Raw genomic sequence first — 26,267 nt, 5'->3', positions numbered from 1 at the left:
ACTCTCGAGATTCGGAGAGCAGTGTCTCTTCGATTTTTGAGGAAGTAATCATGTTGGGAGTCTGGCTCTCGAGATTCGGAAGGCGGTGCCTCTTCGATTTTGGAGCAAGCAATCTTGTTGGGAGTGTTGTCTCGAATGTGAGTAAAGGTTGGACATGTTTGCTAGTCTACCTTGCCACGAAGCACAAAGGTTGACACACAGGGACTTTCCAATTATCCAGCAATGGTACTGTTCCTTTACCCTCTCTTCGATTTTGAGAAAGTAGTCATGTTGGGAGTCTGGCTCTCGAGATTCGGAGGACGGTGCCTCTTCGATTTTGGAGCAAGCAATCTTGTTGGGACTGTTTTCTCGAATGTGAGTAAAGGTTGGGCATGTTTGCTAGTCTACCTTGCCACGAAGCACAGAGGTTGACACACAGGGACTTTCCAATTATCCAGCAGTGGTACTGTTCCTTTACCCTTGTGGGTAATAATATGGTAGCTAGACCTTCAAAATTTATGTGTCTAAACTTTGTTAGTGCTGTTTCTTTGCTATTCTTTTACCTTTCTTGGTCAGAGCGATGTAGTGGGAGCTGCAAGCTTCACGTGCTCAACTTTGGCAGAGAACTTTGGCAAAGTGATCTGTGGTACCCATGAGTTATTGTTGCGTGTGGGAAGTGGGTGATTGAACAGTAAGATTCATGTGCTTTCTACTTCACCAGAAGTCTTCGACAAAATGCCCATAATTTCTGCAAAGCTGAGTGTGCGTGTGACAGGTGCTGACAAGGCTAGAAAAGTAGGTGCCTCTTCGATTTCTGAGATCGGCCCTCGTGGTCTCTGAGCAGCCCAGCTTTTGAGAAAGCGAGCGCCTCTTCGATTGATTCGGAGAACGGTGCCTCACCGATTTTTGAGAAAGCAATCATGCTGGGGGTCTGGCTCTCGAGATTCGGGGAGCAGTGTCTCTTCGATTTTTGAGAAAGTAATCATGTTGGGAGAGTGGCTCTCGAGATTCGGAGGGCGGTGCCTCTTCGATTTTGGAGCAAGCAATCTTGTTGGGAGTGTTTTCTCGAATGTGAGTAAAGGTTGGGCATGTTTGCTAGTCTACCTTGCCACGAAGCACAGAGGTTGACACACAGGGACTTTCCAATTATCCAGCAATGGTACTGTTCCTTTACCCTCTCTTCGATTTTTAAGAAAGTAGTCATGTTGGGAGTCTGGCTCTTTAGATTCGGAGGACGGTGCCTCTTCGATTTTGGAGCAAGCAATCTTATTGGGAGTGTTTTCTCGAATGTGAGTAAAGGTTGGGCATGTTTGCTAGTCTACCTTGCCACGAAGCACAGAGGTTGACATACATGGACTTTCCAATTATCCAGCAGTGGTACTGTTCCTTTACCCTTGTGGGTAATAATATGGTAGCTAGACCTTCAAAATTTATGGGTCTAAACTTTGTTAGTGCTGTTTCTTTGCTATTATTTTACCCTTCTTGGTCAGAGCGATGTAGTGGGAGCTGCAAGCTTCACGTGCTCAACTTTGGCAGAGAACTTTGGCAAAGTTATCTGTGGTACCCATGAGCTATTGTTGCGTGTGGGAAGTGGGTGATTGAACAGTAAGATTCATGTGTTTTCTACTTCCCCAGAAGTCTTTGACAGAATGCCCATAATTTCCGCAAAGCTGAGTGTGCGTGTGACAGGTGCTGACAAGGCTGGAAAAGTAGGTGCCTCTTCGATTTCTGAGATCGGCCCTCGTGGTCTCTAGGGAGCCCAACTTTTGAGAAAGCGAGCGCCTCTTCGATTTCTGAGATCGGCCTTCGTGGTCTTTGAGCAGCCCAACTTTTGAGAAAGCAAACGGCTCTTCGATTTCTGAGATCAACCCTCGTGATCTCTAAGCAGCCCAACTTTTGAGAAAGCAAACGCCTCTTCGATTTCTGAGCAGGCGCCTCTTTGATTTCTGAAGCTCCGTCGAGTGCAGATTTTTATAGAGGCTGGCATTAAGTTCCAAAGCACACTTGAATCTCCACCAGTAGAAGCTTCATTCTTGCACTTCTAAGATCTTGATTTGTCCGACCTCTTCTCTCTTCAACACCTTTGAAAATGTCTGGCCCCTCCGACCGTCGTTTTGACTTGAACCTTGTTGAAGAGGCAGCCCCGCCTTCTCCAGACAACATATGGCGCCCATCCTTCGTCTCCCCAACTGGTCCTCTTACCGTTGGGGATTCCGTGATGAAGAATGATATGACCGCTGCGGTGGTGGCCAGGAACCTTCTCACTCCCAAAGATAACAGACTACTTTCCAAACGGTCTGATGAGTTAGCTGTTAAGGATTCGCTGGCTCTCAGTGTTCAGTGTGCAGGTTCTGTGTCTAATATGGCCCAACGCCTATTTGCTCGAACCCGCCAAGTTGAATCATTGGCGGCTGAAGTGATGAGTCTCAAACAGGAGATTAGAGGGCTCAAGCATGAGAATAAACAGTTGCACCGGCTCGCACATGACTATGCTACAAACATGAAGAGGAAGCTTGACCAGATGAAGGAAACTGATGGTCAGGTTTTACTTGATCATCAGAGATTTGTGGGTTTGTTCCAAAGGCATTTATTGCCTTCGTCTTCTGGGGCTGTACCGCGTAATGAAGCTCCAAATGATCAACCTCTGATGCCTCCTCCTCCTAGGGTTCTGTCCAGTACTGAGGCTCCAAATGATCCCACTCCGGTGCCTTCTCTTTCTGGGGCTCTACCGACTGCTGAGACTTCTCCTAAGCAACCTTTGTGAAGGCTCCCTCTTGTGTGTTTATTTTGACTCATGTATATGTACATATTTGTAGCTTATCGGGGATATCAATAAATAAGCTTTCCTTCATTTCAACGTATTGTGTTAAATACACCAAAGCCTTCTTCGCTAAGTTCTTTGAATTTTCTTTTGTTGAAGCTTGTATGTTGAAGCTTTCTGAGTGGAGCATGTAGGTTGGGGTAGTGTTCCCTTAATTTCCCGAGTGAGGAAAACTTCTTGGTTGGAGACTTGGAAAATCCAAGTCACTGAGTGGGATCGGCTATATGAATCTTAGAACGCCATTGTGCTCGATCCTGTGTCATGTCCTTCGTTAGATCCAAGTACTCTAAGTCTTTTCTTAGAGTCTCTTCCAAAGTTTTCCTAGGTCTTCCTCTACCCCTTCGGCCCTGAACCTCTGTCCCATAGTCGCATCTTCTAATCGGAGTGTCAGTAGGCCTTCTTTGCACATGTCCAAACCACCGTAACCGATTTTCTCTCATCTTTCCTTCAATTTCGGCTACTCCTACTTTACCCCGGATATCCTCATTCCTAATCTTATCCTTTCTCGTGTGCCCACACATCCAACGAAGCATCCTCATCTCCGCTACACCCATTTTGTGTACGTGTTGATGTTTCACCGCCCAACATTCTGTGTCATACAGCATCGCCGGCCTTATTGTCGTCCTATAAAATTTTCCCTTGAGCTTCAGTGGCATACGGCGGTCACACAACACGCCGGATGCACTCTTCCACTTCATCCATCCAGCTTGTATTCTATGGTTGAGATCTCCATCTAATTCTCCGTTCTTTTGCAAGATAGATCCTAGGTAACGAAAACGGTCGCTCTTTGGTATTTCTTGATCTCCGATCCTCACCCCTAACTCGTTTTGGCCTCCATTTGCACTGAACTTGCACTCCATATATTCTGTCTTTGATCGGCTTAGGCGAAGACCTTTAGATTCCAACACTTCTCTCCAAAGGTTAAGCTTTGCATTTACCCATTCCTGAGTTTCATCTATCAACACTATATCGTCTGCGAAAAGCATACACCAAGGAATATCATCTTGAATATGTCCTGTTGACTCATCCATTACCAACGCAAAAAGGTAAGGACTTAAGGATGAGCCTTGATGTAATCCTACAGTTATGGGAAAGCTTTCGGTTTGTCCTTCATGAGTTCTTACGGCAGTCTTTACTCCTTCATACATATCCTTTATAGCTTGGATATATGCTACTCGTACTCCTTTCTTCTCTAAAATCCTCCAAAGAATGTCTCTTGGGACCCTATCATACGCTTTTTCCAAATCTATAAAGACCATGTGTAAATCCTTTTTCCCATCTCTATATCTTTCCATCAATCTTCGTAAGAGATAGATTGCCTCCATGGTTGAGCGCCCTGGCATGAACCCGAATTGGTTGTCCGAAACCCGTGTCTCTTGCCTCAATCTATGCTCAATGACTCTCTCCCAGAGCTTCATTGTATGACTCATTAGCTTAATACCCCTATAGTTCATGCAATTTTGTACGTCGCCCTTATTCTTGTAGATAGGCACCAAAGTGCTCGTTCGCCACTCATTTGGCATCTTCTTCGTTTTCAAAATCCTATTGAAAAGGTCAGTGAGCCATGTTATACCTGTCTCTCCCAAAACTTTCCACACTTCGATTGGTATATCGTCTGGGCCTATTGCTTTTCTATGTTTCATCTTCTTCAAAGCTACAACCACTTCTTCCTTCCGGATTCGACGATAAAAGGAGTAGTTTCTACACTCTTCTGAGTTACTCAACTCCCCTAAAGAAGCACTCCTTTCATGTCCTTCATTGAAAAGATTATGAAAATAACCTCTCCATCTGTCTTTAACCGCGTTCTCTGTAGCAAGAACCTTTCCATCCTCATCCTTGATGCACCTCACTTGGTTTAGGTCCCTTGTCTTCTTTTCCCTTGCTCTAGCTAGTTTATAGATATCCAACTCTCCTTCTTTGGTATCTAGTCGTTTATACATATCGTCGTAAGCCGCTAACTTAGCTTCTCTGACAGCTTTCTTCGCCTCTTGCTTCGCTTTTCTATACCTTTCACCATTTTCATCGGTCCTCTCCTTGTATAAGGCTTTACAACATTCCTTCTTAGCCTTCACCTTTGTTTGTACCTCCTCATTCCACCACCAAGATTCCTTTTGGTGTGGGGCAAAGCCCTTGGACTCTCCTAATACCTCTTTTGCTACTTTTCGGATACAACTAGCCATGGAATCCCACATTTGGCTAGCTTCCCCCTCTCTATCCCACACACATTGGGTGATTACCTTCTCTTTGAAAATGGCTTGTTTTTCTTCTTTTAGATTCCACCATCTAGTTCTTGGGCACTTCCAAGTCTTGTTCTTTTGTCTTACTCTTTTGATATGTACATCCATCACCAACAAGCGATGTTGATTAGCCACGCTCTCTCCTGGTATAACTTTGCAATCCTTACAAGTTATACGATCCCCTTTCCTCATTAGAAGAAAATCTATTTGTGTTTTTGACGACCCACTCTTGTAGGTGATCACATGTTCTTCTCTCTTCTTAAAGAAGGTGTTGGCTAAGAAGAGATCATATGCCATTGCAAAATCCAAGATAGCTTCCCCATCCTCGTTTCTCTCCCCAAAACCATGGCCACCATGAAAACCTCCATAGTTGCCTGTCTCCCTGCCCACGTGTCCATTTAAATCTCCTCCTATAAATAACTTCTCCGTCTGAGCAATTCCTTGCACCAAGTCTCCAAGATCTTCCCAAAATTTCTCCTTCGAACTCGTATCCAACCCTACTTGAGGTGCGTACGCACTAATCACATTGATAAGTTCTTGTCCTATTACAATCTTGATTGCCATGATTCTATCTCCTACCCTCTTGATATCTACAACATCTTGTACCAAGGTCTTGTCCACGATGATGCCAACACCGTTTCTCGTTCTATTTGTGCCCGAATACCAAAGTTTAAACCCTGAGTTTTCTAGATCCTTTGCCTTACTACCAACCCACTTAGTTTCTTGTAGGCACATAATATTTATCCTTCTCCTCACCATAACTTCCACTACTTCCATAGATTTTCCCGTTAAGGTTCCTATATTCCACGTTCCTAAACGCATTTTGCTCTCTTGAACTCTACCCTTCTGTCCTAGCTTCTTCACCCTCCCCCGTCTAATAGGATCAAAGTACTTCTTTTGTGTGTCCCGGGTAAAGTTGATAGGAGCATATGCTCCCAAACAACTTTGAGTGGAGTCGTTCGAAAAGAAGTTTCTATGGCCCCCTTGCTCATTTAACACTGCATCCGGGTGCCGATGGAGATACAGCGACCCTTGCTCACTTATCACTGTGCTCGGGCCACACAGCGCGCCACTTACGGGTGACACCCTAGCTTTAGCGCGATTTTGTTCTGGATTCATTTTCATAAGGATTCGACGTGATCATGGAGTGCCGGCTGTCGACTACCTGACGCCCTCCCCCTCCTCCTTTATCCGGGCTTGGGACCGGCCATGTATCCCATTGTACCCCTTGCTGCTGTTAGAGACACAATACTATTATCCACCGGGTACAATTTTGCAAGCCCAAAGTCAGAAATCTTCGGTATGAAATTCTCATCAAGAAGAATGTTGTGAGGCTTGATGTCAAAATGTAATATTTGCATGTCACAATCTTCATGTAGATATTTGATCCCTCGAGCCACTCCAAGAGAAATCTCGTACGTTGTCTTGCAACTTAATGGGATACTTCCATCTTTGCAATAAATGTATTTATCAAGAGATCCGTTGAGCATGAAATCATATACCAAAGCATGCTTCGATCCCTCAACACAATAACCAACAAGCTGAACCACATTAACATGGTGAATCCTCCCAATAGTATTTACCTCGCTGATAAAATCTTGTCCATTGCCTTTGGGCTTATCCAACATCTTAATTGCCCCAAAACGTCCACTCCGTAACCTTGCTTTGAATACTGATCCATACCCTCCTTCACCAAGTTTTTCTTTAAATTTGTTAGACATCTTCTTGATGTTCGAGTACGAATACCTTATTGGCACTAAATTCTTTTCACCATGCAAAAATTCTTCTATGGAGTTGTACATTGACAAATGTCTTCTTTTCCATGTATAGATCAAAAATGCAGTCACGAATGGTGCCCCAAATAGAAATTTTGCCCCGACAAATAGTCCTGAACATTAGAGTAAATCACAAAAAACATCATGAGAAAAGAAATTGCCTTGTTGTCTTGGATCAAAGTATATGCTCAATATTGGATATCATGTATATCAGCAAAGCTCTTACCGAAACAAAAGAGTATTAAGAATTGAAAATCTGCATTTAGAACAGAACGAAGAGTAAATAAACTTGATTAGAGCTTGAACTTTGTAAAGTGAATATTGTGAAGAACATTAAATACCCAAGAAATACAAGAAGATATATTAACAAAATCAATGAGAAATAACTAGCTAGTTTTCAAAGTGCAAAGCTTTATTATAGATAAAATTTTCTGTTAAGCCATCATAGATATAGCCCCTAATCAATTATGGGAGCTATTTTGGTTTCCAATTTCTGATAAGCCATCATTCAAAAATTTCTGATGAGCCATCATACATATACCCTGGAGGTAGTTACAAACATATCGCTCCTACGCACACCTGGATTAACATTGAAATTTGTTGCAGTTTTTCATATCCATAGAGGATGCCCTATATTATTTGTTAGGTACATGTTTATGTGATTGATTAAATACCACTCTTGTAAGGTGTAACAAAAATATAGTGTAATTAAAGAAAGTCTGTGGCTCTTAGTACCAGTTTGGTACAGCTGAAATTAAAAAAAAAAAAATGCAGGTATGAAGATAAGTTGGGGTCTTTTTAGTGTTTGGTAAACACTCTAAAACCAGCTTTTTTAAATTGAGGATGAAAAAAAAGACTAAAAGCTCAAGCAGCAAAACATAGCTTTGAAAATCTAGCCCTTTTCCAAAATATGCAGAGCAACAGTGCATGTTTAATGAAACTTTCCTACACCCTCGTTAGTTTTTCAAAATGAGTCCTTGTCCCTAGGACCGCCGCCGTCCCTCCCACTCCCGCTCAACACCGACCACCACCACTGCACCAACGACTATCCCTCTCCTCCTTCTAGATCCTACACACGATCAAATGCGATGATTAAACAGTAATTAAATTTAGAAAACAACCCAGAAATTAATTTAATTGACAGAAATGCTTAGGGTGAGAAAAGGACCATGATTTCTTCAGTAGCAGGATTGATGATTCTCATAGGCAAGGACTTCACCAAATTAACACCCAATATATTAATAAGATGCCAAACAATTTTATCTGCACCACACAAAGAAATTTACCAAATTCAACAACAAAACCCTAAGTTAAAACCCAATAAACAAATGTTTTATTTATTTACTTTTATACCTCAATAAGTTTGTCCATCCTGACAAGGGAGAAGCCGTATCTGAAGAGCATGAGCAGTGAATTGGAAAGCAAAACAATCTTATCAGCAAAAGGAAGCTTTGATTTGAAGCGCAGAAGAGGAGGGGCTTTTGACGGCGAGGTTGAGGAGCTTGGTGTAGTTCAAAGCGTGCAAGTTCCTGGGGTGGAGAATGGAGGCGCCGGCCTCGGAAGGTGTGGGTGGAGATGTTGACGGTAGCCATGCGACCACTGACGACGGTGTTGCTCTCGAAGATCCAGTGAAGTTGAGATGAGGGAGGAATAGCGGCGGAGAAAATGAGGGAGAGGAAAGAGAGTGAAAGTGGGAGAGATTATAAATAAATAAAATAAATAAACAAATAATAAATAAATAATTTAATATTAGTCCAAATTTTTTTGTGATTCTGTTGTGACACACCACTTTCGATGTGACCGTGCTGAAAAAGTTTTTAATTAAACCCTTGTGGTAGGCTTTGTTAGCAATTGAGATTCAAATCCAAATTTTCGTTTGTCTTCTGTTAAATAAACCCACGTGACTGTCACATGAAGCGTCAAATTCATCATTTCAATCAAAATTACATCTTATTCTATGAACATTTAGTATAATTTAGGGTTTACTGAAATTAGTATAATTTAGTGTTTAACTACTGGGTTTTTTTATCTTTACATTTTTTTTATTTGTAATTTTATTTTAATTCAATCATGTTTTTGTCTTTTTATTTTTCAAAATAAATAAACTTAATTTTGACCGATCAATATAGTCACATGATTTTATCTAACAGAAGACTAACAGAACTTTAGATTTGGACCTCAATTGTTAATAGGGCTCATCACGGGAGTTTAATTAATAGCTTTTTCACCACAAGGGTCACATAAAAAATGACATATCACCACATGTACCACAAAAATAATTTGACATTAATATTATATCATTTTTAATCATTTAACATAACCACAACAATTTTATATAAAAATTCATCAAATATTTAAATATTTTTTTAAAATAGTTTGATATTTTGGATTTGACCTCTCTTCAGAGATGCTTTTAGACTACACAACATGTTCTGAATATTTGGATATCAATTCAAATTGAAAAGACACGTTCTCTAGGAAGTAGCACCTCCTGATGAAGGGGTGTAAGCCAAAGGTTCAAATCAATTCAAAAGGAATATAAGAACTCTCGAAATAGAGGATAAATTAAATGTCATATAAGCTCCCATGGATAGATCTCTTACATTGAATCAGCGCCAACAGAAATTGAAAAAAACCTGCGATGGCAAAGAGGGAAAAATGTAAAATACTTGGCCCACACCAGTTGATTTTAAATTAAAATTTCAAACTTTATTTTTTTTATTTTTTTTACATTAGTGAGTTAAAGGTTATATATGTCATTGACATGATTCGAACCCTATGTCATCTCATGTTTTTGGTATAATGTTTTATAATGTTGACACGAGAATTACCATTACACTGTAAAGTGACAGATAGTCCATAAAAAGTCTCACTTTAAGAGTCTCCTTAGCATTAACGTTGTTCTCCTTCTCATCGTGCAATGTTGCACAATGATTGGAATCGTCTTCTTTCTAGTTCAACCTTTAATATCAACTTTACTGAAAATCAACCAATAAAAAATCATTAACTATTTGTTTAACATTGTTAAAATTGAAGTGTTCAACTAAATAACATAAATCTATATCATTAGATGACTAAACGATTTTGGATTTGGTTGATTTCTACAAGAGTTGACCTTTAAAGTGGGGGTTAGGAAATAATGGTGCAAATCATCATGTAACATTGTAAGATGAAAAGGAGAGTAGAAAAAGTAAAACGAGAAAGTAACATTCTTCAAAAAATTGTAAATCGATGTTTGTCTTAGAAGCACTCTTACTGGACAATTACATTATCTTAGACAGCCCAATTTGAATTCAGTGAGGCCCAATCCAATTTGGATCCAAGTACTACTGCAGCCTCCTAATTTTGGAGATTAGCAGTGCCACGATACAAAGGGTACAAAAACCTCAGAAATGCAGCGGCTACAGCTCAATCTCTCTTGGGTGCGCATGTTCTCAATGACTTTGTTAACGTTGCTCGGAGCAACCCAGAATGCCTATGCTTGTGAAAAATCCCAATGCGGGGATCATGGCGAGGCCATCCATATTCTGTTTCGCCGTGGACATCCCTGTAGTCCGACATCTGATTGCCATGCGAATGAGGCTGACTACGGAAAGGAGCACCGAGTGGTAGTGGTGAAATTCTTGGTGAAACGCATAGATTACAAGAATCAGGAAGTCCAAGTCCATCAACCGCGTAATTGCCTGCTGTTAAAGCCTTCAGAAGTTGATAACATCAACATCTCATTGCCAGCCTCTCAATTCTACTTCGAAGAATCCATGTCTTCCAACGCTACCTTATTCCACTGCCCTGTTGAAAGAGAGTTACACAGATTTAAAGTCCCCTGCATTAGCGGCCCTGGCTACAGATTTAAAGTCCCCTGCATTAGCGGCCCTGGCTACAAAGATGTACGATGTTTTGTCGATTCCACAGATGTACTATTATGGTCTTGAGGATACTAATTTGAAATGGAAGAAACCAAATTGTACAGAGTGTGAGGCCGAGGGCAAAAAGTGTAGAATCAAGTACAATCACACCAACACTAAAATTCAATGTGTTCGCTTGAGCAAACCTAGTAAGTCTGCCAAGTCTGCCTATATTTTCAATCTTGGTTTTATTTTACATATATTCTGCTATATTATTGCACTTGCTGCTTACTTATCTAGTAAGCATCCCACTGAACATATTTCAAATAACTAGATGCAACGCATTTGATATGAATTTCAAATGGCTAGGCAAAGAGTAATTTGTTTTCTTCTATTACTAAATTTGTCCGAGCAGTAGATCATCACTATTACTAAATTTGTCAATGCTTTTTTCAGGTGTAACAAGGAAATTTGCAGCCGTAGGTGAGTAGTCTGACTGTTTTTTATTTTATTTCATGTCTAGCTGGACCGTCGGGAATTCTATTATTTACTCAAGGATTTGTTTGATTTGCAGGTACAACCCTGGGATCATTTGTTGTGTTACTACTGGTCGTTGCAGCCTATCGTGTCTATAGGTCTAATCGAAAAGAAAAGGAGAGTCAATTGAAGATTGAAACGTTTTTAGAAGATTACAAAGCTCACAAACCAAGCAGGTATTCCTATGCAGATATTAAGAGGATCACAAACCAATTCCAGGACAAGTTAGGCCAAGGAGCCTATGGAACTGTTTTCAAAGGAAAACTTTCTTCTGATTGCTTTGTTGCTGTAAAAGTTCTCAATAGTTCCAACGGAAATGGGGAAGATTTCATAAAGGAAGTTGGACTGATGGGAAGTATCCACCATGTCAACGTGGTTCGTTTGGTTGGTTTCTGTGCTGATGGGTTTAGCAGAGCCCTCGTTTATGAGTTCTTCGCCAATGGTTCACTGCACGATTTCATTTCATCGGCGGACAATAACAATCGTTTTCTTGGTTGGGACAAGTTGCAAGATATTGCTCTTGCTGTAGCCAAGGGAATTTATTATCTTCATCAGGAATGTGATCAACGAATCCTCCATTTCGACATCAAGCCTCATAATGTTTATTAGACGACAATTTCACTCCAAAAATTTCTGATTTTGGTTTGGCCAAGTTGTGTTCTAAGGATCAAAGCATAGTGTCCATGACTACAGCTAGAGGGACCATGGGCTACATTGCACCTGAAGTGTTCTCCAGGAACTTTGGAAATGTGTCCTCTAAGTCGGACGTCTACAGTTTTGGAATGCTGCTGCTTGAGATGGTAGGGGGAAGGAAGAATATTGATTCAACCTCAGCAATCCCAACTGAAATTTACTATCCGGAATGGATCTATAATCTTCTAGAAGAAGGAGATGACCTACGGATCCATCTTGGGGAGGAAGGAGATGGTAAAACACCAAAGAAACTCGCAATTGTAGGGCTCTGGTGCATCCAGTGGCACCCAGCGGGTCGTCCTTCCATGAAAGAAGTTGTTCAAATGCTGGAAGCAGGAGAAAACTTAACCATGCCTCCCAATTCTTTTGCATCTACAGGTCCTGCACGAACAAATGCAACTACACCTGCAAGAAATCTAAACATTCAGTTAGAAGCTATTGCTGAATTAGAGTAACATATCTACTTATAGATAGATATGTGTGCACACACTTATGTATGTTACTAAGGACTCCTGAGAAGTGTAACCATAGTACCTAAGTACCATATGCGCTCGATAGCTCGAGGTGTTTGTCTGACTACGTAAGTACATTCGAGGTTTGTTTGATTGCTTGGTTTTCACTTGAAACCAATGGCTGGCCAATATGCATCACTTTTCCACAAAACTTTTATGCAAAAATCTTTCCTCAAGTTTTTGCTCCACAGTTCTTAACTAGCTTCGATAGACATATTGTCATCATACTTGCTTAGTTATGATCCTTCAAAGTTTCTAGGTTCTCAGTTTCCCATTCAAATCAATATGTTTTGTAACTTTTTTATTTTTTATCAGTACTTTTACATACTGAGAGCAATAATTCCGCAACTTTGTGAGATTGGAATGATGAATTATTAGTGATAATTCCCTTTTTCTTGAACAATAATCAATTTAGGATGAGTTACATTACCAACTAGAGAGATTGGTCAAGTCACATCTCTTCCAAAATGTTGAAATACGAGTTTAATTCGTAACTCTACCAAAATCAAATAAGATATTGTTGATTACACATTGATATATATGAGAAAAAAATAAACTACTAGAAAGGAAACTATTGACAAGCGTTGGATTATTCTCGTAATTAAGGTCTTCTTTTTCAACTCAGGTGTAAATTTTTCTTTTTTTTATTGTAGAATTACTATAAAATATCGCTTACAATTAAAATAAAATAAAATAAAATATCGCCTACAATAAAAAAAAAAAAAAAAGAGGGAACCATTGAATTTTGTTCAAAGTCTAGATCGTAGTTCTTCTTTAGCTTTCCATGAGGTTTAGCTCCAAAGTCTACAAGTTGGTCTTCCACTCAAAACAAAGATGTCCAAGTGAAGTGGGCTCTTACCATTGACCTGCAAGGCGCACAGCCATCATTATTGGAAGAGGATCCTCTCCTGAGCATTGTATGGGGATCCTCATGATCAGGTCATCCGGACCGTTCAAATTTAATCCAACGGCTCCAAACAGAGACTCTCTAAAAATTATAATAATTGCAACCGTTAGATTAAATTTTAACGGCCCAGATGGCCTGGTCATGAGGATCCCCATACAATGCTCAGGAGAGGATGCTCTTCCATCATTATTGACCCCCTAAAGTATGCAAGTCAATAAAAAAATAAATCAGTCAATTCCTTCTTTTTTCAAGTAAATAACTCAATTTCTAATAGACTCGAATTTCCTGTCTAGTACAAGGCAAATAATTCAGCCACTTGCCTAAGCGCATGTGGCACAGTCAGCTTTTCAGCTTTCACTTATATGAGTTCTACATTGGGTCCACGAGCTTTCACCTTAAGCTATATCGTGTTTTGTCTATGACTTTATTAAACCCCACAAGCAAATTTAATTTTTCGTCTAGTTATATATTTTTCCACATAAGTCATTTAAAAGCGTGTTATAACATTAATCACGTAAATGAGTGTTGTAAAAACAAAAAAAAATATCTCTTAGATTATTGACATAAAAGAGTGTTATAATATTAGTCACGTAACACTACTTAAACCAACATACGATAAGTGCATAAAAATTTACCACGTTGAGTGCCTAAGTAGGTGGCATGCCAATTTCAAATTGAATTTGAAGTTGTAACATGCCAAGTTGAAGACATTTTACAAATTTTCTTGGAGATGCTCTTATAACTTGCTTTTCTATAATTTTATCTTCTTCTTAAGTGGCATCGCTCATCTCTGGTGCATCCAATGGAACCCAGTGGATCTAGATCGTCCATCCATTAAAGTGGTGGTTCAGATGTTGAAAGAAGAGAACTTAACCATGCCTCCCAATTCCTGTGCCTCTACAGGTCTTGCACGAACGAATAAAAGTCCGCCTGCAGTCTCGGTACATTAGGCTTCCATGACTGCCGTGGTGTATGGAGTTAACTAAAGAATTTCCAAGCGAATGGAACGACACACATGACACTGCTAATCCTAATCGATAATGATTCCTACAGCGACAGATGAGAGACGCGCAAAGCAGCTTCAAAGAAAGCATTATTACTACTACTTTAGTTATGTGCTAAGTTGCACGCGCAAACACTTCAATACTCTAGTGTATCACGTATCAGATACAAAAACAAATACAACACTTCGTCGCCACTCTTGGACACGTGCGTGTCGTTGACTTTGATTGGCGGACACTGTTTGACACCCATATTGTGGTCCTGTGATCACGTACATAAAAATTAGTAAATGAAAAAAAAAAGGGGGTGTGTTATTCAAAAACTTATTTTTACTTCTTATACATCTTTTGTTAATTTCTATCATCTGATCTTCTTCAATTCATTTAATTAGACGATCGAAAATTAAAAATGTGTAGGAAAAATAAAAAAAAAATTGTGTGAATATCCGTAGGTAACTACGAACAATTTACATGCAAGGGACTCATAAAAAAACCCAGGGGAAAAGTTTTTACAATAGTGAGAGATAGCAAGTGACAGGTAAGGAAAAATGACTATAGAACTGAAAGAATGACGTTTTTTTCCGCGGTTTGCCTGTAAAGAAAATTATTTTCGGTGGTGGAATTAGGCAGTGACCAAAAGGATAATAACTAGGCAAGTCCAAGTCATTGTTTGTCACTTGTATTGTCATTTACAAAGACATAAAGATAAGAAAGAATTGACCTTGTCGACAACTTTATTACAGATTCATAGCTACCTAGAAACTCCAGAATTATAGCTAGAAAATTAAGACCAATTGGAAAATTCAGCCTTGTAGGTATTATATATGTTTTTCATAGTTTTTGTAAGAGCACCTTCGATGAAGCTGCACTTAAGCTTCCTTTCCGAGCAGTTCTTGTGCAAATAATTTAGTCTTTGGTTGTTCCTTTTTGTAAAGGCACCTTCCGTGAAGCTGAACTTATTAAAAACTATCTATTTACATTTACCTACTATTGCGTAAATGAAATCTATGGGCAATACCTCTGCAATGCAGCGGCAACAGCTTAGTACAAAATACATTTTACATAACTTCGTTAGTTTTGAATCATTTCAAACAGAGACAAAAATCCGAACTCCAACGAACTCAGTCCAAAAATAAACGAACCAAAAGTTTAAAATTCCTGCCATGCCCACGATAGCCAAAATACAAACTGACACCATCTATAAAAACTTCAAAGTATATAAAAACTAATTTTTTACACTTTTACAAGATCAGTTTCACAACGCTTATGGAATACTAGTTTCAAGTTTTCTGCACTTCCGCAAAATCAATTTCACAATTCATACACTATTGCAAAATCAATTTCAAAATTGTCTACACTTATGCAAGATCAGCTTTAAAATTTATGCTCTTCTGAAAGTTCAGTTTCATAATTTCATGCAATTCTTCATGATCATTTTAAGTATTTTGGGGGAAACGATAGTTGATGGTTCGCAACTAGAATAATGAAAATTTCACTTTGGAATCCTGTTTAGCACTCGGAGGATGAGGATTTTGATGGGGTGTAAAAGTTGAATTAATCAAATCTCAACAATTGTGGAAAAAATCAACTCACTATTTAAAAGTATGTTAATTAATGTGTCACGTTAGTTTGAAGAACGACATTGAAGTTGTGGAGTAAGAGAGCGGGGGTTTAGGCCGAGGGAGCTCGGAAGTTTTAGTTCTTTTTGGCTTGGACTAAAATGTATGTAATATTAACATCAAACGTGTAATCATTGAACCATAAACTAAAGGAATTTGTTTCCAGTCCTTGTTTAAGGATTTAAATTCTAGGTTCCAATTCTTGTTTATCATTATTTATTTATATTACCTTAGAAGGGAATCGAGTACTAGACATAGGCTAATTCTAACTCATTTTCAATACTTGTTTAAGCATTTAAATTCTAGGATCTAATGACTAAAGCACTACCATTGTTGAAAAGGTCTGGTGGTTTTATCTATTTAACTAAAACTGTGAGGTTCAATTCTGAACACACTATTTTTCACCCAGAAACTATATACACGTATCAATTATTGCTGTATACCATGCATGTCATCCCACCCAATTTTTCCTCTTATCATTTATCATGGATCTTGTGACGACCCGTCTTGAACTTATATGTATCATATCCCCGAAAGCGTGGAAATGACGATTTTACCCTTGAGCGTTGGGTGGCGAATGTATAAATGAGCTAAGAAAAATGGACAAATTATCTTATTTCCTAAGTTTTGGGATCCAATTGAAATTGTAGGGTTGTTAGGACCAAGTTGGGATAGCCCAATTAGAACTTAGTGATTTTAGGTGTGTGCCCAATCCGAACCACCACACACACACATACACTCTCACGTGCAACCTTTCCCGTTTTCTCTCCCTCGTTATCGAACCCTCTCTCTATTTCCGTACACCTGAAACCAGCCTAAATCCCTTTAAACCGTTGCAGATCGAGCTAGTGGAAGTTACCTTCGAGTTCCTTGCAAGCTCGGGAGTCTAACCACACCATTAGTTTGACGTGTGGACTTCGGGAACTCGAGAACCTATGAGCTCCGACAAGGTGTCCTATTGGTCGAGCTTGATTGCGAGTGTTTCGCGGGGTTTTTAAGCTACAAGAGAGTCTTAAAACAACTTTACGAAGTTGTTAGAGGAATTTTGGAAGGTTTTGGACGTCGGTTCACTCGAGTTCATCGAGTTGCAAGCTTAGCCGATTTTCACGAAAATTTTCCGGCCAAATTTCGTTGGTTCTAGGACTCCAAAGTGGTAAGATAATGTTCTCCTAGTTGAGAACTTCATTTTGGTACAAATTTCATGAATTTTGGTGTTGAAATGGAAGAGATATTGAAGTTTTTCAGTTTTCCAGTTTCCAGCGAATGCAGTGGTGACTGGCGCCGAACTCCGGCGAATCAAGGATGGAGAAGGAGAATATTCCGTCAATTTTGACAGAATATGCTAACGGCGTCAGGTAAAGATAACGGTATATGCTATTATTTAACGGAATATTCCCTAACGCCGTTAGGGATTCCGTCCAACGTGCTAGACACGTGCCTACGCGTGGCCGCGTGTATGGCCGTGCCTTGACCGGCGCGTGAGGGCGCGTGGGACGTTGAAAAATTATTCTAAACATATGGGGACGTTTGTAGGGTTGAGTAGGTCACGATGGTATGTTCAAACACCTTAATTGAGCAACGTATGAGAAGTTATTACATAGTTTTGGTTATGTGCCTAAAATAATGTTAAAATAGTTGTTTCACATATAGGTGAGACGTTTCCAGAGGACCATTGTAGGGTCTCCGGTTGATTATTTTCTTCCACCTGATTTATGTTAATGCATTCATACTAAACTGTTGAATTTGACATGGCACATTTTCTATTGAATCTGTTATGAGATTGATGATTGAGATGGTTGAGATATATATGCTTATATACTATTTTTCTGGGAAAGTATACAGGTTTTCAAAGAGGGGTTATAAATGTGGATTTATGAAATGATTTGGAAAAGCTTTATTTTCGCCCACTCACGTTTTCTGTTTTGCGCCCCTCCAGGTTCTAGTTGAGACGTTGGTGGCCTACGAGGACTTCTTCGGCATTCTGACAGACTAAATAAATGTAGGATTCACCCGAGGGTGTTGTAAATTAGTTATGGTCCTACTTCACTGCACCTAGACGCTTATACTCTGTTTATGTGTGTTTAGTACACTCTTATGCACTTAGAACGCTAGGTTGTTAATAACTGCAATTAGTGGATTTTTGTTGGTTCGTATTTTGTTATATTATCGTTTCCGCCTGCACTTATGGTTACGTCACGCTCACGTGACGGCCAGCACGTCCTAATCTTCAGGTTAGGGTGTGTCATGAATGGTTTTGGATTACATCCCGAAAATAGAATGTCCTTGCTTAAGAGCTTAAATAAAGAATTATTAAGGAAATACGAGAGAGAAGGTAATATATAGGAAAGAGAAGATTTGCAGGCAGAAGTTTAACTGATTAATGCTAATTCTCCTTGTGCTTCTACTCTTCAGTCTTGTGACTCCCAGGGAGCTTGTCCTTAATCTTCTCCAAGATCCCTTTCTTTGCCTCGCTGTCGTGGGAATGCCCATCCGGAGCATGATACTCTGCAGGAGCATGATGTTCAGCCACCTTGTTCTCTCCCGGAAGCTTTTCCTTGATTTTCTCGACGAATCCCTTCTCCTCAGCAACATGTTCGGCCTCCTTGTGCTGTCCCGGAAGCTTGTCTTTGATTTTCTCTACAAATCCCTTCTCATCAGCGTGTCCATTCTTCGCTGGAACAAATGCGTGGCAAGCATCTCCCTCTTCCTTGTTACTTGATATCTTCTCCTTGATTTTACCCTTAAGTCCCTTCTTTTTCTTCTCTCCACCTTCTTCATCACTGCTAGACTGGAAAAACAAGCAACAAATATTTTATCAGTAAAGATTGGAAATCCGATTCTTGAAAGACAGAAAAGGGACTAGGCACGCATGTTCTGCACTAAAAACTGAGAAGGGAGAAGAAATGGAGGTTGAAACTGAAACTCAAATGAATGCACAGCGAAATGGGGGAATAAGAGGTTTAAGTACGGATGCAGAGTTGGTGTCGGTTAAAACCGACATTAAGGACCCTCACGTCGCATTAAAACAATGTGGCGTCGTAATAAGTGAGAGTTGGTGTCGGTTTAAATCGACACTAACTTCTGACATTCTTTATCAACCACTTTCTGACAAAATTTATTAAACATAAACTGGTGTCGGTTTAAACCGACACCACCACTGACTCGCATTACATCAATCAACTCTTCTGACATAGTTTTTTGAAATTAATAAGCGTCGCTTTAATAAACCTTGGTGTCGGTTTCCTTGGTGTCGGTTAAAACCGACACCATGGTCTGACAAGCTTTAATGAGGTGGCTTTGCGTCAGTTTAGTTTCACTTGGTGTCGGTTTAAACCGACACCACTACTGACAAGAGGGAAAGTTCCCGCCTAGTTTATTTTGAATATCTAGAGTGCAAAACAAATTAATTTAACATAATATATTCTTATATTACTAAATATTATAAGTTTATGTTATATTTAATATTGTTAATTTAACATAAAGGCTTATAAATATTATTTATTTCCATTTTCTCATACCAATTCAAGCGACAAAATTAATTAATTTGAATAAATATACAAAAAGCTATCAAAGTTATCAAAATAACAACAAAAACAAATTAAAATAAGTTTGACGGTTAAATCGTTGAAATTAGTTTCGTAGAATGCATATCCCATCAAAATCAGAGTTAAAATAACTGTTAAATCGTGATTTTTCGTTCATAACCGTCAAAAAATTTTGTCTCGTTACTTGATCTTTGAATGTTTGTTTTTTGCGATTTTTTGCTGATGCGATCTTGAAGCATATACAAACAAGTTTGACGGTTTTATCGTTAAAATTAGTTTCAAAATTCGTATCCCATCAAGTTCAATGGTGTGTGTATATATATATATATATTATATTTATTAAGTACATTTAAATTTATTTATTTTGTACGTATAACACTTAAGAAATTGAATGATATGTATATTTAAGCCGATCCAATGGTCACCAATTTTTAGTATTTAATTTAATATATATATATAATTATTATTATTTTTAGGGGTTGTTGACCCTAGAAATTACAAAGCCTACGTGGCGCGCAGGCCGAATATATTCTAAGCTAACTACGTCCTTCGGTGATTGCGGGGCGTGCCAACTCGTCGGCCGAGGCTCGGCCGAGGAGTAAATTTGTTGATGTTGCGTTGAGCGCACTGCTGACTTCTGTGTCTTGCGATTGCGGCCGAGGAAGGAACAATTCTCGGCCTCTTGGGCTCTCGAGCCTGAAGACAAGGCTGCTAATTTGCGAAGTTCACGAACCGAATTCGGCTTACAATGTGCCGAATGTAATAACTGTAACACCTCACCTCGCCGAGAAGGCTAATGAGATGACCTCGACCAACAAGGATTCGAAAACCCTTCTCGACCGAGACTTGGATAGGCAGTCGACCGTTCTCGCCGCAGTGCTGTTGATGCCAACGGAAGATACTGCGAGACCGACCGACTCTACGGTGACGGAGCTATCTATGCCGACTTAAGATATCACCGGTTGCTTCCACAGTGCTGTTGATGCCAACGGAAGATGTGTCAGCGAAAAAGGAAAAGAAAAAGATCTCAAGTTGTGAGAGTTTGCGCAGGGCAATTTTGTATTGATTTTTGTGGGGCTTTTCCATTGCTGAATGTCTTGTATTTATAGTAGCAGAACACCGAGCCCGAGTTCTAATCCTATTCGAACTAGGTTTCCTTCTCCGGATTAACGTTACCTCAATCAGTCCTACCTCTGCTAGGACTACGAATCTAGTCCTTAACTGAGCCGGATTCGCCTTCTAGTTTTACTGATCTCGTCGAGGGTCCCTATTGCATTAGGACTCGACTTGCACTCTGATTTAACCGATCTAGGCCTAGAAGCCCATGAGCTGAAGCCCCCATGACTTTCTCGCCGTAGTCTTCCCGGGCCGAAAGTGATACCTCCCTCGGCCCAAACTGCTATTTTGGGCCTAAACATTGCCCCCTCGCTTTTGAGGTCCTCGGCCTGAAACCTTCGGCCGAGTTTCGGCCTTGAAGAAGCGAATCTACCACTCAGGATCCCAATACCCGAGTTCCAAGGCGCATTTATTGAACATGATCGCACGATCTTGATCCTGCTAAACCACTCGCCACGTGGCGTCCCCTAACATGGCCAATCCCCGATAATGACGTCTGAAGCGTGCGCCTGCCCGAACCGTCTCGCCATTATGACCACTATCTCAATCCGCGAGCCATTTCATCAGTCCGTGAGCCCTCCTGTCATCGTGCAGGTGTCGAACCGTCTTTCGTCATTAACTTCTCCGTCACACGCGATCGTGCGCCCCCAAAACCTAAAACCGTCGGTCTTCTCAACCGCATTCCCCAAATGCTCATCATGATCAACGATTCCTCCGGTCGATTTTGCCCTTTGTTTTGAATTTCGAACGATTGCTCTTCCTCCCATTACTCTATAAATACCGAAATTTCCTCATTTGTACTTTACGTTCTCAAACTTCCTGAAATCCCCTACTCTTGCTCTCAAGTGCATTCCTCCATTCCAAGCTTTCGTCCTCAAATCCCCAACCCAGAAAACCTCCTTACGCTGTGCTTTTACAATGGCCTCCTTCATCTCCAAGCTTTCCCGGGAATGCGACCAGCATCAGAAGATCCTTGATCGGAGCTCGATCAAGAATATACGGTTCGAGAACGACATGAGCACCGTCCACCAAATCCTGGGTCCTCTCTTCAAGGCAACAATCCCGCCGACCATCACTGGTCTTCTCCAGGAACACTGCCTTACACCCTTGCTCCAAGGGTTTGAATGGTCGAGATGGGAGGCGGCAAAGCCCCAAGGCTCCTGGCCCTCGACGACCACCACCTGGGCGACCTGGGTTGTCCGAATGGAACGGCTCTTCGGCGAAAAATGGAAAATCCTGGGCATCTACGACGCCATCCTCCTTTCGTCGATGGACATTGTCCCTGACAAGGAGCTGCTCCTAGCCGCTCTATGCTTCTGGTGCTCAGCCACCAACACAATGGTCCTTCCCCTTGGTCCCATTGGTCCCACCATCCTGGACATCACCGCCATTTTGGGGACCTCGGCCACCGGGATCCCTATCGACGCGACCCTCTCCGGGCACCCGTCGAATATCGATCTGAAGACGCTCTTCGACCGTCGAGCCTTCGAGACCCTGAATAGTGACGGTCACATCCCATCGAGGGATGAAATACAGAAGCTCCACAAGAACTTTCTCAACTACAACACCCTCTACCTTCACTTCGCCGGTCGAGGGGAAGATGACCTGCGAGAAGGAGAGCATGAAGCCTTCCTCTTCTACTGGTACAATAAATACATTTGTTGTACCAAATCAAACAAATGTTTGGTCGAGAATATGCCAGTGGCCGAAGCCCTGGCCAGTGGTCGCGTCCTGGCGCTGAGTTCTAATATTCTTGCCCACCTCTTCCGTTGCCTGGCCGAGGCGACTCTCCACACGGTGGACCCCCACCAGAATGGCCCTCTCTGGGTCTTCCAGCTCTGGTTGCAGGTGTACTTCGCCTCCCTTCGGCCGGCTATAGCTGATTTCTTAGCAACAGAGGCTCTTGGTCCTCAGCTAGCCTCCCGACCAACGCCTCCTCATCAGGCCGAAGAGGTGTTTAGGTACCTCTTTGCCCTTGACGATCTCACAAGCGACGAATTCCTGATTTGTCGTCGTCGTGATTACCCCCCCTCCATCAAACTGCCTACCTCTACGTGGGCGGCAGAGGAGGACGCCGCTCTTCGCCGAACCTGGGGGTCGTTCGTGCTTGCTCGCGACCTTCCTCTCGGCTGCGACGGGAAACGGTCGGGGTGGGAAGTGTACCATCCGAACTTCCTTGCCCGTCAGCTCGGCTATCTTCAGGGCTGTCCCGTCCCCCTTCTCTCTTCCCGCACAGTATTGAGCCGCGGACGCGAGCCTCGCTCTTCAGAGAACGAGTGCAGGACTGCCGCGAAGGAGTTTCAAGAGTACTGCCAAAGATTTCGCCTACGACCGGCCACCCCAGAAACCCATTGCACTGACACCTTCGGTGAGTGGTGGGAAAATTACACTCAAGAGTTCTTCGGTGCGCCGGTCGAGGATGTACTAAGCAGGCTCTTCGGTAACCGACCTAAGAAAGCCCCGGCCCCCCATTCTCAAGGTAGTTGTTCAATTCCCCCTTTTTCTTCAACCTTGCCTATTGTACGCCTTACTGAATTGTCTTTATCCTTTTAGGTAGTCGGCCTTTGAGAAAGACAGAGGTAGTTGCCGCTGCTATGGCCGGGAAAAAATCGGTCGTGGCCAAAAAGGACAAACCTGCTGGTAGGGCCGGGCTGACCAAACGGCCTCGCCAAGAGGCCGGGCCGGCTATCGAGCCTTCCCCGCCTGCCAAGCGGGTCAAGCAACTGGCGAAGAAAGGTGCACGGGAGATCCACGTTATTTCCAGCCACACGACGACTCCCAGTGCTTCCCCTTCTCCCGCCGCCGGCCATTCTGGGGTCAAGAAACAGCCGGCTTCGGCCATAGAGACGATCCCAGCGCGGCCTGCTTCTGTGGCCGGCGAATCAGTCGTACCTCCCTCTGTCGAGAAGGCACCTGTCTCACACCAGGCGGTTCCTACGACTGAGGAAACCTCTCCCAAGAATCCAAAGCCCACGGTCTTCGTACTGGAAGAGAGTGAGGGGAGCGACGAGGTCCCGCTGGCGCGTCGTCCTCCTACTCGTCAACGAACTCCTCCAGTATCCGAGATGGCGGTTCAACCCGGCCCCTCCTCGGCTAATCGTGGCAAGCGCACGGTCGAGGAACCGACCCCGGCGGCCGAACCTCTCGTTCCTTCTCAAGACCAGGACGTCCCTGCCTCCACTGAAGCAGCTGCGCCAATCGGCCCATCGGCAGCCGACCGTGGCAAACGCCTGCTCGAGGAACCCGAGGCCACGGCGGAATCGCCGATCCATCCTCAAGACCAAGGCTTCCACATCCCTCCACAAGAGGTTACCTCGGCTTTTGTAAGTACCTTCAATTTTCCTCCTGATTGCTTTTCTGCTTTAGAATTCTAAACAAGGAAAAACTAAATGTCAGGTGCCTGTACATTCTTTTCACCGCCAATTCTATGCGCCGAAGGGCGTTATCTATATTTCCTGGCCGCCTCAGTGGCCATCAAACGTAGATAACCTCCATCGGCCTCGTGAAGTGAGAAGCAATCTGAGACACTGGGCTCGGCCATTGAGTTCTTTAGGTTCGAGCAACGACCCTGGGGACATGGCCGAGGTCTCCTCTCAGCAGGTTAAAAAACGACACTTTCTTGCTATTCTTGTCATGACTTCCTTTAAGCTTAACCTTGTTTATTCGTGCAGGCTTCATGGGAGGTTGAATTCAAAGCTCTCCTCTCCAGTACGACTGCAGAGTCCGGCCCTTCGGCCGCTCCAACTAAGGCTGCCGATCCAAGCGCCCTAACCCAGTTGCGAGAAGTCCTGTCGCTCTCTTCATCGCAAGTACTTGAGCGCAACGGTCTTGATCTGCTCGGCGTGTGTCTGAACGACCTTGGGGCCGACGGTCGCCTAAGCGGAGATGCCATTGTTCGGGCATCGTCTGCTTTGGAGCGCGTTCGGGAGACATTTGGCATCTTCCAGACTGCTCTGAAGGCCGAACAGGACCTGCAAGCCGCCACGGCCGTTCAAGACACCCTCCGTCCGAAGATTGACGATCTACGGGCAAAAGGAGAAGCGTTAGCCGAGCTCGACCGTCAGATGGCCGAACTAACAAAACGCCGGTCGGTCATTGCTTCTGAACTTGCGAGGGACTTCGAGTCAGGCGGGAAGGATCGCCTAACTGAGTATGCGGCGGCCAAAAAACGGGTCGAGCGCCTGAGGCTAGACAAAAAGAATCGGCAAGCCGAAGTCATCATGGCCGACGTGCGGTGGTTGGAATTGAAAGCTCTGCTCAGCACTCTTCTTCCCTCGTCTCCTTGAATGTATTAGACCTACTCATTTTTGTAATACCTGTCAATTTTAATGGAATGACTTTTCCTACAACAAACTTTTTATTCACGCATTTCCCATGTGACCGGATAGTACTTCTTCAAGAACTTCCCATTAATTGGTAATTTGTGAACTACTCCAGTCCGGTCTTTAAGATGATACGCCCCTTTACCGTATACCTTATGCACAATGAACGGCCCTTCCCAATTCGGCGACCACTTGCCGAACCTAGGATCTTTTATTCCTACGGGCAACACCGTTTGCCACACCAATTCACCCTCGCCGAACGTTTTCTGTCGTACCTTTTGGTTATAGGCTCGCTCGGCAATCTGTTTCTGTGCCACCAGTAAGTTATAAGCGTCAAGTCGCGCTTCTTCCAAATCTTCTAGTTCCTGTCTCATGGACTGGTTATATTCGGTGCTAAACAAACTACTTTGTTCAATTAATCGCAACGAATTTATGCTCAACTCGACTGGTAGCACCGCATCGTGTCCGTAAGTCAATGCGTACGGGGTTGTTGCAGTCGCCGATCGGGACGACGTTCGGTATGCCCATAATGCCTCGTTCAACTTCAAATGCCACATGCCAGGCCTCTCTTTTATTATTTTTTCGAGGATGCCAATCAACACTTTATTACTTGCCTCGGCCTGCCCATTCGCCTGTGGATAATACGGTGTGGACTGTTCCAGCCGAATTTTCAAATTGGCCGTGTATTCCTTAAACCTTTCGGCTGTGAAGATTGTTCCATTGTCGGTTATGATCGTTTCTGGCACACCGAACCGGGTCACAATGTGTTCCTCCACGAAATCGCAAACTTCTTTAGACGTTAATTCGGCATATGATTTTGCTTCGACCCACTTAGTAAAGTAATCAGTTGCGACTATTATCCATGCATGCTTAGCAGCTCCAGAAGTCGGCGTGATTTTGCCGATTACGTCCATGGCCCATCCTCTAAACGGCCACGGCTTAATGACCGAATGTAGCGATTCGGCCGGGACCCTTTGTATAGGCCCATGGATTTGGCACTGCACGCATCCTCGTGCAAACTCGATACAATCTTTCAGTATTCTCGGCCAAAAATAACCGTGTCGTCGGAGTAGCCATCGCATTTTTCGTCCAGACTGGTGAGCTCCGCATACCCCTTCATGAACCTCTGCGATCGCTCGAGCACTCTCTTGAGGGCCGAGGCATAGCAATAACAAATCATCTTCGCCCTTTCGGTACAACTCGCTCTGGTACGTGACATAGTTCGTGGCGTGAGCCCGTGTCCTGCGACTGTGTTTTCCGTTAGGATTGTCAAGGTACTGCATAATGGGCTTTCTCCAATCATCTGGTACTGCCTCGGCCGCGCAAATTTCTATAGAGTCCTGGTCCTGCCGATCCAA

General features: G+C 42.5%; 1 protein-coding gene, 1 long non-coding RNA gene and 3 pseudogenes across 2 annotated transcripts in view; 2 read left to right on the top strand and 3 right to left on the bottom strand.

The window, feature by feature from the left end:
- Positions 1-26,267, bottom strand: part of LOC126585341 (rust resistance kinase Lr10-like) — a 64,411-nt pseudogene that overhangs the window by 2,632 nt on the left and 35,512 nt on the right.
- LOC126585522 (uncharacterized) lies at positions 2-717 on the top strand. The gene is made up of 2 exons (XR_007610564.1): positions 2-147; positions 365-717. It is a non-coding gene; the product is annotated as an uncharacterized LOC126585522 (long non-coding RNA).
- Positions 6,225-26,267, bottom strand: part of LOC126585426 (rust resistance kinase Lr10-like) — a 55,689-nt gene continuing 35,646 nt past the window's right edge. Inside the window, exon 2 of the mRNA XM_050249858.1 lies at positions 6,225-6,925. Coding sequence (XP_050105815.1) covers positions 6,225-6,839 — 615 coding nt within the window. The 5' untranslated portion in view covers positions 6,840-6,925. The remainder of the gene's footprint in view (positions 6,926-26,267) is intronic.
- The window catches only part of LOC126585330 (rust resistance kinase Lr10-like), a 58,026-nt pseudogene continuing 42,450 nt past the window's right edge, over positions 10,692-26,267 (top strand).
- On the bottom strand, positions 18,310-19,196 carry LOC126602930 (dehydrin COR410-like; annotated as a pseudogene).

Source organism: Malus sylvestris, chromosome 2 (assembly GCF_916048215.2).
Source record: "Malus sylvestris chromosome 2, drMalSylv7.2, whole genome shotgun sequence".
NCBI lineage: Eukaryota > Viridiplantae > Streptophyta > Magnoliopsida > Rosales > Rosaceae > Malus > Malus sylvestris.
The sequence above is the reverse complement of the archived record's forward strand: the minus strand, read 5'-3'. Positions and strand labels throughout refer to the sequence as shown.